The following is a 19156-nucleotide window of genomic DNA, read 5'->3' on the forward strand; positions in this document are numbered from 1 at the left end:
CACACCAGCTGGGCCGAAAGCACAACCTGTTTTCTGACAACTCGCCAGGCAACCGCAGCTTAATATGTTTTGATTAGAGTCGTCGTAAGAGCCGTCACCTGTGCAACTGAAAATGAAAATTCCCTTTTGGCACTATTAGATACCCTCTTCTGGTTTACAGCTGATGTGGACAGAATGTAGTAGCTGCACCACATGTTGGCCTCAGATCCATCCTCAGTCCATGATGCGCTTCAACTAGAACTAACCTTTCTCTCCAACGAAGGGCAGGGACCAGGTGAAGACGTCCATGAAGTTGGGCAGCCAGTAGGGGTGAGGAGAGCAGTTGAACTGCCGGATGTTCATCACATTATTCTCGTACTTCAGCACCGCCGCTGAGGAGAGATCACCACACACACACACACACACACACACATTAACCCTTAGAATTCATAAACCCCGTGTTCATACAGTTCCTGATTCTTGTAAGGTTTCCAACCACAGGGTTTCTGTCCTACACGGCACACTTCTCTTACCTTTGTTATTGTACACGTCCAGGTAGTTAGGAGCAGAGAAGATTGTAATTAAAGAAGGGAAGCCTGTCGTTTGACTTTTCCTGTACATTCGATACCTGAGAGAGAGAGAGACAGAGGTTATTAGCCAATCAAAATGCCCGGTTGCTCCAGCAGGACGGATTCATAGATGGTAGAAAACGTGCGTCGGCGGCGCTGCCAGCATCCCTACTCACCCTGCATCTTGGGCTTCATGTGCTCGTATTACAGACAACAGATTATTGTTCATCAGGAAGTCACATACTGCTGGGTAACTGATAAACAGAAGAACAATGTGCCGTTAGTGGTGAACAAACATCAAAGTTGGTCAAGACAGAACAAGCATTTAGCCGTTTTATTATCCCATGAAGAGTTTTTGCTTTTACCAGAGCCAGTGTAATAAAAAACTAACTAATAAAATAGTTTGGTGACAGCCTCTTTGTGCTGAGACATGAGAACAAAGATGAAGCTGAGAGAAGTGTTGGAGGTTCCTGCGCCTACTCACACATCAAATTCAAACACCTTTCCATGACTTTTAGGGTTTTGCCAATTCAATTCAAGGACTCAAATCAGCTTGTTCTACATGGAGAAATAATTTAAAACAATTTCATATATAATATTTATTTGTCCATTCATCTATTAATACATTTACTTATTTCAGTGTCACAAGATGTGGTGTGTGCAATGGAATAGATATATCTGTCAACTTCATCCATCAAAGCCAATGGGCGGGTTCTAACCGGTTCTGACTTTTGAGTGGCGGTTGAGCTTGAATCGTGCCTACCTCAAAATGGCTGCACCCAGGACAAATGTTTACTTAGAGATTTTATATGATATAGCAGGAGATAGCAGACAGCTTCAGCAAACAAAATGGAAGCAACTGGTCATGGTTTGATTTCTTAGAGAAGGTTGAGAGCTTCTCTGAGGCATTTACAAAGATATCAGCCTCCCCTATGACACTGTTGATGGTGTAACCAGCAAACCTGGAGAGTTTCAGTAAAATTCAAATTTGATGGAGTGGACAGATATATTTATTTGATTGTACGTGCTACACCTTGCAACAATAATAATCGCTTACTGCAACTTTAAACTAATTATTCTGATATAAATATATTTGACATTTCACAATTAATTTATTTAATTTAGTCTGAATAATTCCTCCATAGTTGTTACTCATTGTCTTTTTGAGTTAAATTTAAATCAAATCGATACTATTGCTAATTTAACATTTGCTAGGTACCAAAAACTGCATTAGTGCATACTGTATGTACTGGAAGAGAAACTAAGATGTTGTTGCCAGAATTAGATATTGTCACTAGGATTGGGGGAGGTCAAAGGCTGGCCTGGGGAAAGATATTCTTCTCTTTTGTAACCTGTAAAAGCCATTCTCTAAAATCTAGGAGCTTCAATTGCAGCATGTTAGATAGTCATTTCAGTTGCTATTCATGGATATTCATGAGGGAGATAGACAGTTTTAACTGTTAAATATCTGTAATATTTAAAATGTCAATTTCAATTGACAATTTTTTCCAAAATGTTCTCCAGCCCTCCAGACTGACAGGTGAGCCTTGTGTTTCCGTCCTGGTGAATAGATGCTCCTGCAGCACTGCTGTCTCTTCCCAGTCACCTTGGTTGTCATGACAGTTAAGAAGGCTGCTTAAACTCAAGTACAAGAGAGGCAAAACGTGCTAAAATTAGAGATCAATTAAGGTTGAGGCTTTTACACAGGAGGTCTGGGATTTTATTCTTGATCCTAGAACTACAGATTCAGTTTCAAAAACTTCTAGTCACAGGGTGGAAATGAAGAACTGCAACGCAACGAAACAAGCCTCACAGTCTCTGAGTGTGAGGAGCAGGCAGGTTGTCTGTGTATCGACCAGTGAATGAGTAGGACGCAGTGCCAGAGGGAACAGCACCAGAACACCTGCTAGAATTACTAATAGATTTTCTGGAATGGTGATAGAATTGTTGACATTTTGTGTGATTTCTAAACAAATCACTGAAATGTCATGCTACTAAAACAAACTAATGCAGGATGAAGGTTTCAATTAGGTGCTTTTGAGGTGGCAGCCTTCACCTCTCCATGACTTCCATGCAGTGCCAACATTGCAAAATCAACACAAATATTGAGACAGTGCAGAGAACACTGAATAAGAGCATATTCAGCCATAACCAATGGTCACATCCACAGATGACCAATTGCTTATGAAAGCAGTTGACCACTACTTTTAAGGCTTTTTTTCCCCAAAATTTACAACAGCAATGAGAGCCATGAATATTCTACAGTACCTGTAGAAATAAGAGCAGCCTCTGACACTGTTGTGGCAGAAGTGTTCTTGGGTCTTTTCCGAGCCGTAGTCCTCTCCTGGGTCCGACCACAGCAGATCACACATGGGCCCAAATGCCGGTGGTTCCTTAAACCGGTCCAGCTACACACAGCAGAACCACCGTCAGAGTTTGACCAAATTACACACAGGGTAACCCATTTAAATAGACTTATGTGTTAGATCTTAGTCCAGACTAACTCCTTAAAGAGAGCCAGACTAGGGTTGAGAATTAGAGCGTTACCTTCCGTATGTCATCCAGGCAGGTGATTTCGGGGCTCAGACCTCCATGCACACAGAGGAACTGCTGGTTGAGGAGCGCAGCCAGGGGCAAGCAGTCAAATGCTTCCATACAAGCATCATATACACGCTCCGAGTACTTTATTTTACCTGGACACACACACACACACACAAGTCTGGTAAATTCACAAGCCTGTTGCAACAAAGCCTTTTAAAATACACACTGTTGCACCTACCACTCCCAAACAGAACCGACTGATATAATGAGATAAGAAGTTTGCCTATGGCAAGGACTTGCCAAGATAAATTATGACAACAACAAAGGGATTTAAGGCTAGACCAGAGTAACTTACACTCCTGTTTGAAGGTGAAGTACTCTGTGAGATGCCGGCACTCATGGTTGCCTCTGAGGAGGAAGAGAGTGTTGGGATGGTTGATCTTCAGAGTCCACAGGTACAGTACGCACTGCAGGGAGACATGCCAAGGGTGTCAAGACACAGAATCTTACAGTGAATCCTTACATGAAACCTTAAAAGGGAACACTTGTAAGACATGTAAGTTTACTAAAGTACTACTAAAGTAGTTCTATGGAGTATCCTGAACTGGAAAATGAAGTTCGGTGTAACATTCAGAGCTGGGCAACACAGTTAAGTAGTCTAAATTGGTGCTGTGGCTCTCTGAGGATAAATTAGCTCTAAATTAATGTAGTTCAATGGACCGTTCTGATATTCCAAAATCTAGCGACGGGATTATGGAATATCCTGAATGAGCAGTTAACCCTAATCCTGACAAAGTCTTCGAAAGTGGATAATGTGCTTCTCTGTGGTGGAGTCGCTGCTGCCAGGATATCCACTGACCCTAACAAGGAAACATGACAGCAGCCAATAAAAATGTCATGCCAGCCATAGCTAGACTAAGTTAGACTCACTTGCAGAAAAACACAGTGGCAGCTTCAGTGCTTCCCTCACATTGGTTGGGAAATGGGACACAGACAGAGCCTAGAGGCGACATCCAAGGCTTTTGTGTGCATGTACACTTGTGAGTGTGTGTTTGTGCATGTGCATGTGTCTGTTAGAGGTGGTGGCGGTGGGGTGGGGGGGGGGGGGTCAGTGTAGCAGCTAGGAGGGCAAGACACAGACACAGATTTGTATGTTAGTGTGCCTTTCATTTCATACTACCTTCTATTTAAAGACGTTCTCCTAAGCCACGCGACCCAAGACCAAAAAGTACCAGGCCGCCGCTCCAAATGTCAGATGAAACGGCAGACGCAGAGACACAAACGCGTGCGTGTTAAGCCACACCTACCTCAATGCTGAAGTACCCTCGATCTACATAGTCCCCGAGGAACAAGTAGCGGGTAGTGCTGGGGGATCCGCCCACCTCAAACAGCTTCATCAGGTCAAAGAACTGGCCATGGACGTCTCCGCACACTAGAGAGACACGCACAGGTTATTTTCCCAAAGTTTGATCCTATAAGTACATATCAAGTATTTCACGCTTAGCAAGACAGCGAGAGTTCCAAAGGTTCGAAGGAATGAGAGAAACATAAGAAGAAAAGGGTACCAGTGGGGAAACAATAAGGCACGCAGACAGTGTAGGCCGAGACAAAAATAGGCAGCGGGGATGAGGGTGGAGGAGGGCTGGATACCTAAGCTACGCCACATGTCAGGGAGGGCAGCTATAGAAATAGATTGCTACATCTGAGACAGGGTAGATCAGTGAAATTGGCTGAGTTTCCAGAAAGCCCTGGCACACACGGGTCGTCTTTGTCTTAACTTGCTGAAGTTAAAGTGATCTCCATGCTGGAGGCGGTTTAGAGAAATCCACTCCTGCTACAATGGGATCAAGTTAGGGCCGCACGATTAACCGTACTAAAATCGTGATTTATAGCTCTATGCGGTCTCATTCCTAAATGATTACGATTCTGCCGCATGTTCACTAGGGGTATCTGTTGCATCAAACCAAGCGCTCCTATTTTCTCCCCAAGTTGCATCAACAAATGACAACACTGTGTTACGCCATGTGACGAAATGTGCACATGCAGAGACAGAACAGAGAACAGCAGACACACAGAGGAAAACACTTGTTCAAAGGTTGTGTGCTAAATGAGAGAAGACGAGAGACGCAAGTGGATGGCTATTTTGTCTGTAAAAAAACAAGCACATATCTCGAACTGGCCCATGGCGTGTGTGTTCAATTCAATTCAATGCATTGAAGTATTACGACACTGTTATTAGTAAATTAACTTTACCTAATTCCACTAACGTTACTTAAAAACCACAAGGTAATACCGTTACCTACCGTTAAAGTTTGTAGGGCAGCAGAAGACATGTTGCTGTTTACAAATCCTGTTTCTAACACAGGCGAGTTTAAAGCAGAGTGTGGAATATTAACTTTCACTTTTGACACCGGGAGACTCAGTGGATTGAGTTCAATGCTGCTGGTCTGCTGTCTGTACATCTCCACATGACAAACTTGACATGACGTCAGGCGCATTAGAGATCGATTTAGAAAGCAGCTTGATTGATATTTATACTGTAAACTGTATATGTTCTGTACGTGTCTTATTTTTATGTGTGTCTGTGTATGCAAATTCTGTACTGTTTTTGTAATATTTTATATAATTTGTATACACTGCTTACTGTTTGTTAACTAAAATACCAATAAACAGACAAAAAAAAAGAGATCGATTTAGATCCATTTCTATACATTGACCAACTTTTGATTTTGTGGCAGAGCCATACATGAGCCTCTGTATGAGAAACACTGCATCTCACAGCCAAAGACGCCCTCGAGTGGCCATCTGACGAAGTGATGACTGACTGACTGACAGTTGATGTGACAGTCCCATATCAGTCACTGTCACATTTTTTGTTGCGTTTCTGTCTGTCTATTAAAAATTGTTTTCCCTAAGAATCGTGAGATAGAATCATGATCTTTGTTCTAAGCAAGAAAATAGGGATTGTATTTTTATCCAGAATCGTACAGCCCTGGATCAAGTGTCAGAGGTCAGGCTTACCTGTGATGGGGGCTTCCACCTCCAGCATACATTTCTCCTGGCGGAGGATGCTCGCTCCCTCGTTGATGATTCGTAGAGCGGCCTCCTCCTCCAGCCGGCCCTCCTTCACCAGATGGCCCTTTAACAGCTCCACACTGGGCCTCCCATCTACATACAGGTCTCTGACCGTCAGGCGTGTACCGGGAGGATATGGCACCGCTGCACACACAAACACACACAAGACAGACAGAGAGAAAAGAGACGGAGAAGGGTTAAACACACATAGCTTCTCAACACCTCCACACACACACTGGCAGACTAACAAAAAACAAAACATTTTCACTCTACATTAGTGGTTTCAAAATTGTCCAATCGTCAGAGCTGATCTTATGAAAAACATGAAGCAGATTTCTCTGCACATGGAAATACTGTTGAATCTGTTGTACTGACTGCTTAGTAACTGAGGTCAAATAAAGCTGTGATGGTGCAGAATGTCTCTTAGCATGCTAACAGAGTGACGTTACTGGCGTATTACCGCTGGGGAAAGTGTTGGAAAAACAAAACTGGTTTCCTTCACAATTATACACAGAGACTGTTTCCCATTGCAACTGCTTGCAACGTATTGAACCTATGACTAAACCATTTTTTCCAGCAATCTGACATGGGAACTCCCCATTTGTCTCCATGTTCTTCGTAGGGTAATCAAGTCGATCATGCTGAACTGAACTTGAATCGTACCCTGGCGGCGAGGATCGCCTCGAGCATTATCTATCAAGTGAAGCAGAAAATTTTGTCTCGCTAACAGAGTGAGTCGTAGGCGACAGCGGAGTACGGGGAAGAATCACGTGTTTGGCAGGGGAATCCCTGCACTGGGAAAAGTGAAATTAACAACACACTGGCTCTTTATGCTGTTTTTTACTGGAAAAGATATGACTCACCTTGCTAGCATTTCAAGGCGCTGTTAAAACAACACATAGGCAGTCAAGACCTATGATGTATCAGAAGAAGCAAACGTATGAGTGCTGTGATGACACGGACATGCCACTTAGCCCTAAAACATGATGTATAGATACTAGAAACCCTTTTCATTACATGTGGACATGGACATGAACTGGGATGTACTGCTTGGTGTGTTTCTCTCTGACTGCAGACATGTGCTATAGAAATAGTGAATTACTGGTTTTACTGGTATTACAGAATGACAGGCATTCTGATATGTTGGTAACACATCAGTCAGTTCTGACAGCTAACGAAAGTCAGCCATGTAGCTAGCTGCTTCCAGTCAAGCCACTGTTGTTGTGTACTAGCTATCTGATGCTGTGAAGGTTGCTGACAGTGAGATTTCTAGCAAACTACAGCAAACAGGACTTCTTTGATTAGGGTTTGGTTAGGGTTACGTTTTGTTGACCTATTAAATTACAAAAATGGTTGCAATACATAATAGTGGCTTTGTTATATCAGCCAGTACTTGGAGAGGCGAGAGAGGGTGGTGCTGTCTGCAGCAACATTTCCCTGCCATAACTAGCATTTAAATAACTTGCATGGCCAACATTGTGCATTTTTCTGTCCCGCCACCATAGTGCACATGCACTACTGCACCTTAACCTGCTCCTTAATGCTTTGAGAGTTATATTAATACCATCTATGTGTTATGTGAAGACAAGTATGTTGACATAGAGATATTTGCTAATGTAGTAATTAAAGTTTAATATATCATGGTGATTATGGCAGGACATTAAGCAGCTCAAGTGCCTCTTGTTGCCCCTGCTCTAGTATGCCCATTAGTGTCAGTTAAATGTTGACACTGAAACATTTTGACTCAAGTTTGAACAAAAATACACAAACCTTTTTTCAGCACCACTGAAATTTGCTGTTTTCTAACATAGGCCCATTCATGCCTCATGAACACTAATTCTTTGTTCGTCAACATGAATGAATGTGGATTTGGGAAATGACTTGCCTATTCCTATCCCTATTCAAATGTGCCAAACAACTGTGACCAGTGACGGTACTGACATGGACTATAACCAGGCATGACTGCAACCATCACACAAGGTCTTCTTAAACATCAGTTGAACACTGCCAAGATCGACCTGCTCGGTCTTGACAGAAACATCACTGACTCAGGCTCAGATAAGGAATGGTGCAAGTACTGCATGATCAGACTTGAACCGAACGGTGGAGAGTTCAAACTTGGCGAAGCAGTTCCTCAAGCAGGAGTTCTATGCATCATGGTGGGTGTAAAAAAAAAACCCAAAAAAACAAGCACGTAATTCTTGGTAAGCTGTGACTAGCTTGGCGAGTTGAGAGGGCGTGTCAGTCAAGTCACATTTTTCGTTTCAGTCTGCGGCTTCGATGAGGAAACTGAAGCCCTGGCACAATAAACGGTTACTTAAGGCTATGAATTCATTTATAGGCACAGATAAGACAGATAGCAAACTAGGCTACAGAGCAATCAAGCCCAGAGAAAAAAAGACAGCCTGAAAAAAACAGTGAAAAATCACTGTAATATCCCTATAGTATTACTATGTGTGTCTGAGTCCAGCTTGTCTATTGTTGATAATGAATATGTATGGTATAATTTTTTCAAACTTTGTCTCCATCTTTGTTGCTAAGTGCTCATTGCTGTGGTGTTTCTGCACTGCACTTCCCACTGATCACCTGTCAATCAAACAGTGAGTCGTGTACCGCAGTGTCTTTTTCCTCTGATTTTCTGTTGGGTATAGTTTGAGCTTCTGTAGGTGGTGCTCTTTTCTTTGTCCGTTTGGTCACGGTGACTCATGCTAACTACCCATTATATTCCTCTGTTTATTCCAAACAAAGTGGAAAGGTAAAGCGCATCACCTCCTGTGCACTACATGGTTTTTTTCCAGGAAAGAGCCACCAACACCGGGTGTTTAGAAGAGCAAATGTAAAAGCTTTCATGAGCATGAGCTAGATATGTAGCCTATATTAAATCACTATAGTGTATATCAGACATTGAAAGTAGCAAAACTGACATTTAAAACATTCTCCACTGTTACTTTCCCACAAATATGAGCAAAGTCACATTTTCTAAATCATCTATTTTACAGAATCCCTTATATTTTAGTAAGAAAAGCCAACAATAGTCCATCAAAAGCTCTTTTCTAGATGCTACATTTGAAAAGGCAGTAGGTGATATTCCTGATTTACACTGAGGCCGACTTCATGCCTTCAGAATTATGCTATCAGTTCAGTAGAAGAAATTCCCCACAAAGACCATGATGGCATGTCAAGGCTAGAAATGAAGACAAAGGGTAATAGTTTGGCAGTATGAACCAGTCCCTGGAGGAAATGCCGCACAGCTTAATTCCCCAAAACGCCCTCATTTCATTTGGATTCGGTAGATCTATCTAAAGAAAGCGCTTGTGCCGTGTGTTTCTGTACACATTTAAGCAAATGTGTGCTCAGGACTGCTTGCTATTGCTGAAAGAAATGATGAAAACTGTAAATCAAAAGGTTTGTTTAACAGGCTATGATTGACTGTAGGCCAAGATTAGTGTTGCACTGCAGTGGCATGGCTCGAGAGAGAGGTAGACGGATAGAGAGAAGAGACGGAGAGGCGTAAGAGGAAAGACAAATGGGGCGATTTGTGGGGAGAAAACCAAAAATCTGTTTCTACCGACAAATGAATCAGGTGTGTCACATTGGTCAGTGCTGCACCTCGCTTTTATCACTCAACTGGGGCTTCACTAATCTCACAATCTCACCCGCTGTCACGCAGATACACACACACACACACACACACTCGAGTACATAATTCCCTCCGCTCTCTACCTCCATATCCGCAGACTGAAAGTATTTCAGAAGGCACGTGCCGGCGTCCATACACACTCTCCTGGCCCAGTGATCTAGTTAGTGTACAACTCTGAAACCAAACCAGGTCGCGCAGATTCAGCCAATCATGTCAGCGCCCCTGAACTGGTTCATCCGCAGCACGGTGTGTCACCAATTGGGTTCCTGTACAGAAGAAACCAAGCGGACTATCGACACGGCCGGTGATTTTGATGGGACAAGATAATCGAACCAGTCATTCAGGGGCCAATACCTATAGGGCGAGGCATTTAGGCACGTTGTCAAAGTGATGCAATGCTCCTGCCAGTGGCTGAGGAAAACTTTGTTTCCATCACAACTATGCTCAAACACTCTTCTGTTGCAAAGTTTGCAATGTATTCAGCCTATGCCTAAACTAGGGCTGCAACCAAGGTCCAAAATTAACATCCACCAAGCGCCAAATGTCAGTAAAATTTGTCTTTGGTGGATAAATCAATAAGGGTTACAGCAGCTTTTGGAGATAACTGTTAAATCCCTTGGTTATAGTCGTTGGTCTTTGCCAGTGGACAAACTTTGTCCTGCTGGCCACCGTACGCTCTCTCTGACCATGAGCGAATCAGATCAAAGTAAAACAATGACTCCTCAAACAGGTTCCTGACTGGCTGCCTGGCAGCCCAAGCGCTAGCATCTAAGCGTTTCTCCGCTGTCTGAATGGTTAACTAACGTAAGTTGAAACTTAACGTTATGACTATGTGGTGACACACGTCAGGCGTGAGGACACCGAAACGTTAAGGCTCATAAGAAAGCTAAACATTGCCATCTCGTCATCATCTTCACACCAACTGACAGAACTGACATGAACAGTTATCTCAGGCTACAAGCACCGATGCTAACGCTGTGCTAGACTAACCAATTTACACCAACTGTGAAGACACTCTGCCATCTTCACCACCGGGGTGTTTTACTGGACGGAAGTATCAAGTCAGCCAGAGATAAATATAAAATAACACCACAAGTAAGGACCTTTCGCCTTCAAAATAAAAGCATGAAATGTGTCACTTTTGGTACTGGAGCTCTGATTCTATAACCTTTAGGAACCAGTGTGGAATAGCTATGGATTATTATTTTTATTTTTTTTAAAAGAACATTATCCTTACATACATTCTAGAATTTAATTTTGAAACGTTTTACTCAAACAAAACATTGCAATGTATGTTCGTTAATATGGGTTTAATTTAGAATATTTTGACTCAAGTCCTATGTTTGTTTTTTTTTTATTGTGGCTGACTTGACACAGATTGAGCAAGTTTGTTGGACTCTCTTAGTAAGCCAAGTCGATTATCTACATTACTAATACATTTCCACACTTTGTTGTACTCAAATCTTTGTTTTGAAGGCTTCCTTGAGGATTTGTCAAACTGAGAAATGTATGCGCAATTTTCAAAATACAGACAAAAAGTAAGAGAAGAAGCAGGCTTGGTAGCATGAATCTTGTGATGAATTGACAATGGATAATTCTATAAAATGATTTTTTCAACATTGTTGAATATGTCAAATAATTGTAATTATTTTTTAATCTTTCTCTCCCATGTTATACGTTCTTTGTTGGGTAGTCATGTTGCTCAAACTCACTTATCTTTGAAGTGTGGCAAGGCAACGGTTCTCTCCTGAAAAAAGGTGGCCACTCCCATTCAGGAGTGGAGAGAGTAGCTGCTCCAAGTGGAGGAGCTTGGGTATCTTGGGTTTTTTCACAAGTGAGGGTAAAAGTGATCTTGCGTTTGACCGCCAGTTAACACTGTTGATAGTGGTACTGCAGGCGTAAAGTTCATGTATGATGTAGCAAACAGTTTGGACAAGTAAGTTCATCTGTAGGACAAGTGAAATTTTGGGGCCAGCTGTCCAAGGTGCTGACTGCAGCAAGATTGTCCCCTGCCAGAACTATCATTTTGCCTATTCTGCCTTATCATTTTCATTCATGTGAGTGAATGTGGAAATGGAAAATTATTTTAAACATGCATCCCTATTCAAACGGGGCCAAAATGGGACCAAAACACAACATAACAATAATTACACTATGGCCTGAAGCTCTAACCTGGCTATGACTCACTACACAGCAGCTATAAGCTCTTGTAAATAAAATCACCTATAAAATTTTCAAACAAATAAAATAGGCTACGGTTAACTTTTGTCTGCATTTTCTGTAGACATCATGATTAAGCTTGCTGAAACCAAGACTTTAATTGAAAACTATCAAACTCTTTAATCTATTTGGGCTCAGACTACTGACTGCTCCACTTCTCTCCAAGAGCAATGGAGGCAAGTTATCAGCGCATTGCGTTAATGGTGTAATTCATAAAGGAGTCTCAGTGGAGTGTGGCAGATACAAAGATGGGAGAACAAAACAACATCTATGACTACGATTAATTATTATTTGAAAATGACATGGTAAGGTTCACCTTGTGGTAACGTTTATCTAGAAAAAGGTGAAAACAGAGTATATCAAAGGAAAACAGCCGCTATGGCGGTGATGGCAGTAACATTCCAAACCTGCCTTCAAATGCTGTGGCTGGGCAGTAATGCAGTTACTGTTAGTGCTAGTTACCATGCTATTAGTGTGACGGCTTTATCAATGGCATCTCTTATTGCCTGCTTTCTTTGTTATTACAGACATCACTCTTGGCCAGACAAATAGGAGCCCAAGGCAGAGTCTTATCACAAGACGCAGGACAGGGCCCCGAGCAGAGCTCCACCATAGGGCCCACGACAGGACACTAAACCTGGTGCCACAGTAGAGCTCCATCGCAAGGTCCAGGTCCATCAATCATGAATGAGGACAGAATCATTACACATGCCAGGCAATGCAAATGGCCGGACTGATTCGATTACCATCGGTAACTAAGCCAAAAGGTCAAAGCATCAAGACCAGATCTGAGATCCATTGGTCTCTAAAGACCGGAGGGCAGGACCACAGACCACTGTCCACAGTGGCAGGAGCTGAAGAGTCAGGGGCTGCTGTGGGAACAGTAGGATGCCCCCAGCTGGTGCAGTGCCAGTCAGCACAGGCAGCGCTGATGGACTGTGAGTATATGGGCTCGGGGAAAAACAACACAAGGCTGATCACATGTCACCAATTCCATTAACTTCACTTCTTATGAAAAACATCTGATTGCCATTATGTCTTGCGCACGCATTCACATACATACACAGAGGACAGGCTGCAAATGTGATCTATTGGCGTCAGTGAGCAGAAGGGACTGGCCAAGGTAGGCTGGAGGCCCACATGACAGAAACCTGTAGGCTCGTTTCCTGTGTGAGACAAGTCTGACAGGTGAGCAGATAATGAGATAGAACTAGGCTACCCGGAAACTAGAGGTAACCAACACATAGAGCCAAACCATAGTCAATAGTGGGTGGGTGCGTGGGTCGTGCGTGTGTGTGTGTGAGATGGGCTCCGTGGCTGGCTGGCAGCCTTAGGAGGGCAGGTTTAATGATCTCATGCTCTCCTGCAGCTTTACACTCCTAAGCCTCCCTAACCCACTGAGCCTATCATACGTACCCCCAACCCACAGACACACACTTAACTAACCTGCTAGCTAGCTAACTACTGAAACCCCCCCATCAATCACACAGCACGGTCCATTGCTCGCGCCCAAGAAAGAAAAGGAGACACACACCTCCTGCATTCAGTCAAGTTCACAAACACTGCAGCAGTGCATTTATATCCACTCCATGGACAGTCATAAATTGTTTCACCACTTAACGTTACCGTATTAAAACACATTCCTATATCGTAACAGTACAGTATTTATTTAAAAAAATAAAGACCAGGTGTCCGGGCGTCGTACTAACTTGTTTAGTGAACCTGAACTGAATGTGGATGTCAAATACATTGCTGACATCTGGCACTGTAGAGAGCTAAGCTACACAGCTAGCTTATTAGCTACTGGATTGATTAACTTACATAACCTGGCTAGCTACCGCTTTCCCTTGATGGGGAGAGGGAGTAGTAAGCATCATGATCCATCGGGCTTGGTAAAAACCTGAGTAAATTAACTGTTAACAGAGCTGGCTTTTCGTCCAGCGGCGAGTTAAGCTACCCTGCTCATATTAGCAAACTAGCTCCAACAGCAGCTACCGTTAACTTCCTGCAACCAGAAGAAAAAAACATTAGCTTTAAAGAAATAAAAGCACACAATAAATACCTTTGATGGGTCGTTCAACGGTAGAGAGTTTGTTTTGGTCTTTCGCCGACATCCTCCTCCCTCTGGGTTGTGCGTCGGAAAATTTGCTAAATTCCTAACTAAACTTGATAAATTCCTTACTAGCTAGCTAGCCAGCTAAAGTGAGCTAGCCGTGCTAGCTAGTTGTGTTTTAGCACCTCGGAGCAGCAGCGCTTCACTCCTGCGACAGGGCAACCAGGCTGGAGCAGTGAAGCCGATCTAGACTGGAGTTAAACCTGACGGGGAAGGGAAAGGGGGGGAGATCTCTTTAACCAACAAATTAAAGCTTTTCCTGCCTTCTCTGCCCTACGGTGCAGTGATGCCAAGCTGCTGTCAATTTCTGTCAAATGATGAATCGACTAGTCCAGGAAACGATCCCCAGGCGCTGCCAATGGCTCCTTCAGATGTCCCAAAGAGTACGTCAGATCATATCTTAATTTTATCCCTTTATTCTTGGACGAGGTGCATCTGTTACAGGCCGCTGGGCTTTGGTTTTTGTCGTGATCCGATGTGTCGTCCAGACCCTCTGTCGGATTACAATAATCCACCACAAGCGGATTTCCTACAACATGGCTGTATATGTCCAACGCGTGGAGCTGTGGGTAGTGTAGTATTAATGTAATATTAATGCGACGCATTCACAGCCTCCTGCGCGGGTCATTCACTTGTTTGCTGACACTCTAGAAGGTGTGGGCGTGTGTGTGGGTGTGTGCGTGGGAGGGGGGGTCAGAACGAGATTCAAATTATAGGCTATGCTAAATTAAAATAAAATGTATAAAATAAAAATATTGAAATGACAAATAATGTCAAATAATAATGATAATATACTATAATAATAATAATAATGATGATGATGATGATGATGATGATTAAGATGATTAATATAACAATTGTCTTGGAAGTCTTTTCAGAGTAAACTGAAAACTTGTTTTGACATCTGTGTGGGTAGTGAAATGAGCATTTGTGTCCAGTACATGCCGTTCTCTCAACGCGCCAAACTCCATTCTCAAATTTGGCAGTTTAAAGTTGCCTTGCCTCTCAGCAAAAGCACATGCCATGTAAAACATTACATAAGACATTTTCTGCACACCAAGGATCCAACCTTGAGTTCGGCATACATAAAATTCACCAATCAATTTAATAAAATTTCACCTTATAGAATCATCTTCCACCAAAATATACGGTAGGCTAGTAGGTGGTAGTGTGAACTGGTTATAAAAGTTTTAACTTTAGTGATACAGAGTGGTGATTATCTGTGTGCCGAATTGAAGAGTAGCTCCAAATGATTTGTACATTGTCAGATTTTTGAATCGAGTTTGGCGTCACATCCTCTCCGTACAGCTGAGCGGCACGTTCCGGGTCTGACTGTCACAGAATCCACCGAACAAGCTCTTTAAGAGGAGACGGGCTTTAATGGGATGGAAACTCACCGTGAAAACCCGTGAAAAGTTAGCAAACCTCTATATCAAACCGCTCATCATTAAACATCACATTAATGTCTGAACGGATGGTGTAAGACACAAAACGTGGGGCCGACCAGCGTGACTGCAGCACCGCCACGTGGACACCCGTCTGACCGCACCATGAGCCCGTGTGACAGAAATGACTGTAACATGGTGGAATGTGGATAACTGAAATTATCTTTTCTTTTTTCTTCTCAAAACTCTCAAAAGACATCACACTTCATATTGTATAGAGATTTTTCAGAGGTAGTAGTACTTCCTCTATTGTCATGTTAGTTGAAACTTAAAAGCCAGACTTTTCAGTGTTATTTCTCATTTTGAATTGTACAGATAACCTAAGACAGACAGGTTAGACAGCCTAACTAAGTAATAATAATGGACAGAGAACCACCAAAACTGAATAACAATTAGCTTATAACACCTGGGTAGATTCAAGAAGTGCTTGTAAAATAATACAGCTTTGGTGCAAATCATCTGGGCAATGAACAGCAACACCAGTGACAGTAACACCAGTGACAGCAACACACTGAAACAACAGGACACCAGTGCACACAGTATGACCTCAAGTTATTTTGAACATTGAGGTTTCATTTTAAGATAATTGCCTTCCTTTTCATGACAAACATCCTGGTTTTGGGGTTTTATATCTCCAGAAAACATGGTGGAGATGACTGTCGACAGTCACAGGTCAAAGGTCAGGACTGAACTTGGCGAAAGGGCTTTCATGTAGTCTGCTCCCTCTGCTTCAATGTCAGTGCAAAATGCTCAGAAACTAAAGAGCTGGTGTCTCTTGAATATGATGATGAAAGATCTTATTTTGGGTTGGCTACTGGTCCCGATGGTCAACAATTGCTCTACTGCTTTTTGTACTCTCACACTTATTATAGCGCATTTCACTTAGCTGTTAAATTTGGTGTGATTGTATTTTGCTTGTACTTTTTCACACCTTGCTTGCCTGCAAACTAAATGTGTGATCGTGCCGCTTTCTTGGCCAGGTCTGTCTTGAAAAGGTGTTAAGTTATTTTTTATTATTTTTTTTATATCTCAGTGGGACTGCCTTTTTAAAATAAAGTAAAGAAGAAAATATAACTAAATCAAATATAGTAAGAAAGCAACCACCATCCCTTTAACATCAATATTAATAGGCATATTTCCAATAAGAATTTCTATGCTGATCCTAACCTTTGTGATGAATCACAAGTTTTGAATTAAGCATCTACCTTGTGAGATATGAAATGGAAAAAAACACCATGTGTTTTCTTGTGCTAAAATAATATATAATGCAATAACTATAAATAAAAGAATATGTTAATCTCAAACTATCCTGATGTAAGTAGATGTGTATCTCAAGCATTTTCCTGGTTGTAAATAAAAATGAATCTTCCCAAAGGGTGTGGATAGCCAAATAACTGAAACTATTTTTTACTACTCTTACAATTCCCCAAGGAGTCTTACCTAAACCAACTAAACTGAACTTGTCTCTTATTTCACAACTGAGCTTAATGGATGAATTAAATGTAATGTAATGTAAAAAAAAACAGCTCTAAGTCTAAGAGCAGCTCTCCCCACCCGCCCCCCCCGCTGTGAAATAAATAGTAACACTTTAAAAGGTTTTGATCAGAGGCAGCAGTTGTCGGGCCTCTGGAGAACCGAGGGTTTCGCCCAACGTCTTGCCCATGTATGGAGAACTTCGCAAGGCCGGGAGGGGGGTCCCAGTTAGATCGGGGCCTCGTCCCCCCAGACCCCGCTTCAATCTGCCCATCATCACATCACACACCCCTCTCTCCATCCCAGACAGCTGCTGTATTTAAACGCTCTCCTCCCAAATCATTAGACGCACTGAAGCAGCAGCATCCGACGGGGAGAAAGAGAGAGATGGTATGTGTTCAAATGATTCCCTTCTTATTTTTTTCTTGAGTCTTGAGTTTACAATGTATCTGTAATCTGTAACGGTTGAATAGAATAACCGTGATCTCTCCGTTTAGGCAAGTAGAAAGACAAAGAGGAAGGAGGGAGGCGCCAAAAGGGCCCAGAGAGCCTCTTCCAATGTTTTCTCCATGTTCGAACAAACCCAGATACAGGAGTTCAAAGAGGTAAAAGTCACGTTTGCAACGTCATATTTACAACAGATTCATTGGGTGACGCTTTATTTTCCGGGACCGCAATTTCCTAAACATTTATTAGAAAGGAAGTGTTAATTTCTTAGGAAGTTTCCTGGAAAGAACCATGGCATTATGTTCTAATTATAGGGGAACTAGAGAAAGAGTTCAGCGGTAGGTGGGAAATTCCTCCAATTTCTTCTGGAGTTTCCAAAACAGAACCATAAAATGATGTAGTAGCTATATAGAAAATTAGAAATTAGAGGAAGGAATTCAACAAAAAACGATATTATATAATTATATGAATAATGACTTCTGATTACTGACCTCTGCCTATTATTTTTCCAATAAATAGTTTATATTTTGCAGTTCTTTCCAGAAAACTCTTTCAGAAATGTACAGTATCTTATCGACTCACCAGACTGCTTACATTTTCTATACAACTCCTACATCATTTCATGGTTCTTTTCCAGGAAACTTCCCAAGAAATTAACAGTTCCTTTCTAGGAAATTATTAGGAAATTGTGGACCCAGAAAATACAGCGTTACCATTGATTGAACTGTTGAACTGTAGTTACAGGCCTGATTCCTTCTTGTCAGGCCTTCACACTCATCGACCAAAACCGGGATGGATTCATCGATAAAGAAGATCTCAAAGACACATACGCATCTTTGGGTTTGTAGTTCTACAACAGACACGTTACATGTCTTACTGCACTTTTACCCTTATTTACTGTACGCATTTTTCTAAACAAATCTCTTTTCTCAGGTAAGCTTAATGTGAAGGACAAGGAGCTGGAAGACATGCTGAAAGAAGCCACCGGCCCCATCAACTTCACCATGTTCCTCAACCTGTTCGGAGAGAAGCTGCACGGTGAGGCCCAAATAAGTTCTCGTGCTTTAAAAAAAAAAAAAAAAAAAAAAAAAACGTCCCATAACAGATACTGAGGAAGCTGTCCCGTCACATGTACCGTCTTTGGTGTGTGTGTGTGTGTGTGTGCAGGCACGGATCCTGAAGATACCATCCTGAACGCTTTCAAAATGTTTGACCCGGACGCCAAAGGCTTCGTACACAAAGACGAGTAAGTTGTCGAATTGTTTGAATTGGGACGAGTTGTTGAAAATGAACACTTCTGACTATACCAATTTTCCTTCAGATTACAGAAATTACTGATGACGCAAGCAGACAAGTTCACATCCGAGGAGGTAAAGAGTTTAACTAACTGATCAGGTGTGTTCATACTGAAATAAGCGGTTTTTTTCCCCCTCACTTTTTTTTTTTATGAATCTGTCCAATTTCAGGTCAAGCAGATGTTCAAATCGTCCAACATCGACCCTGCGGGCAACTTGGATTACAAATCTCTGTGTTACATCATCACACACGGGGAGGAACAGGAAGAACAGTAGATCGTGAAACACCGTTGACGCCTGTGTCCTTGTAAATGTGAATGCTGTAGTCGGTTTGTTGTGAAAGATTAAGCTTCAATGCT

At 42.2% G+C, this 19156-nt stretch overlaps 2 protein-coding genes across 3 annotated transcripts; one reads left to right on the top strand and one right to left on the bottom strand.

Annotated features, from left to right (window-relative positions):
• Nucleotides 1–245: 245 nt before the first annotated feature.
• On the bottom strand, nucleotides 246–14680 carry LOC139667015 (serine/threonine-protein phosphatase 2B catalytic subunit gamma isoform-like; the record flags this gene model as incomplete). The annotated part of the gene is made up of 9 exons (XM_071546389.1): nucleotides 14087–14680; nucleotides 6111–6308; nucleotides 4397–4521; nucleotides 3445–3556; nucleotides 3096–3241; nucleotides 2817–2956; nucleotides 725–802; nucleotides 513–607; nucleotides 246–371 (listed from the first exon to the last, which is right to left on the bottom strand). Coding segments are annotated over exons 1-9 (1072 nt in total), but the record flags the coding sequence as incomplete, so codon positions are not given.
• Nucleotides 14427–19108, top strand: LOC139667022 (myosin light chain 5-like). Of its 2 annotated transcripts, XM_071546399.1 has the most exons (8): nucleotides 14427–14520; nucleotides 17362–17445; nucleotides 17553–17660; nucleotides 18267–18342; nucleotides 18436–18540; nucleotides 18670–18748; nucleotides 18824–18872; nucleotides 18969–19108. In XM_071546399.1, the coding sequence occupies exons 1-8, from the start codon at nucleotides 14452–14454 to the stop codon at nucleotides 19071–19073; spliced, it is 675 nt and encodes a 224-aa protein (XP_071402500.1). In that variant the 5' UTR covers nucleotides 14427–14451; the 3' UTR covers nucleotides 19074–19108. The 2 variants fall into 2 exon arrangements, with proteins under 2 accessions (XP_071402500.1, XP_071402501.1); XM_071546400.1 differs by lacking the exons at nucleotides 14427–14520; nucleotides 17362–17445 and adding an exon at nucleotides 15688–15695 and having other exon boundaries at nucleotides 17558–17660.
• The last annotated feature ends 48 nt before the right edge of the window (nucleotides 19109–19156 follow it).

The sequence above is a fragment of the Centroberyx affinis genome, unplaced genomic scaffold, assembly GCF_046629955.1.
Source record: "Centroberyx affinis isolate AG114_WGS23_722 - 3 ecotype Tasmania unplaced genomic scaffold, CSIRO-AGI_Caff_v1 ptg005249l_1, whole genome shotgun sequence".
Taxonomy (NCBI): domain Eukaryota; kingdom Metazoa; phylum Chordata; class Actinopteri; order Beryciformes; family Berycidae; genus Centroberyx; species Centroberyx affinis.

Coding starts and splice junctions, on each gene's coding strand:
- LOC139667022 (XM_071546399.1), top strand. CDS start 14,452: ATGATGAATCGACTAGTCCAGGAAACGATCCCCAGGCGCTGCCAATGG. Junction 17,661..18,266: donor AGATACAGGAGTTCAAAGAG/GTAAAAGTCACG, acceptor CCTTCTTGTCAG/GCCTTCACACTCATCGACCA. Junction 18,343..18,435: donor AGACACATACGCATCTTTGG/GTTTGTAGTTCT, acceptor CTCTTTTCTCAG/GTAAGCTTAATGTGAAGGAC.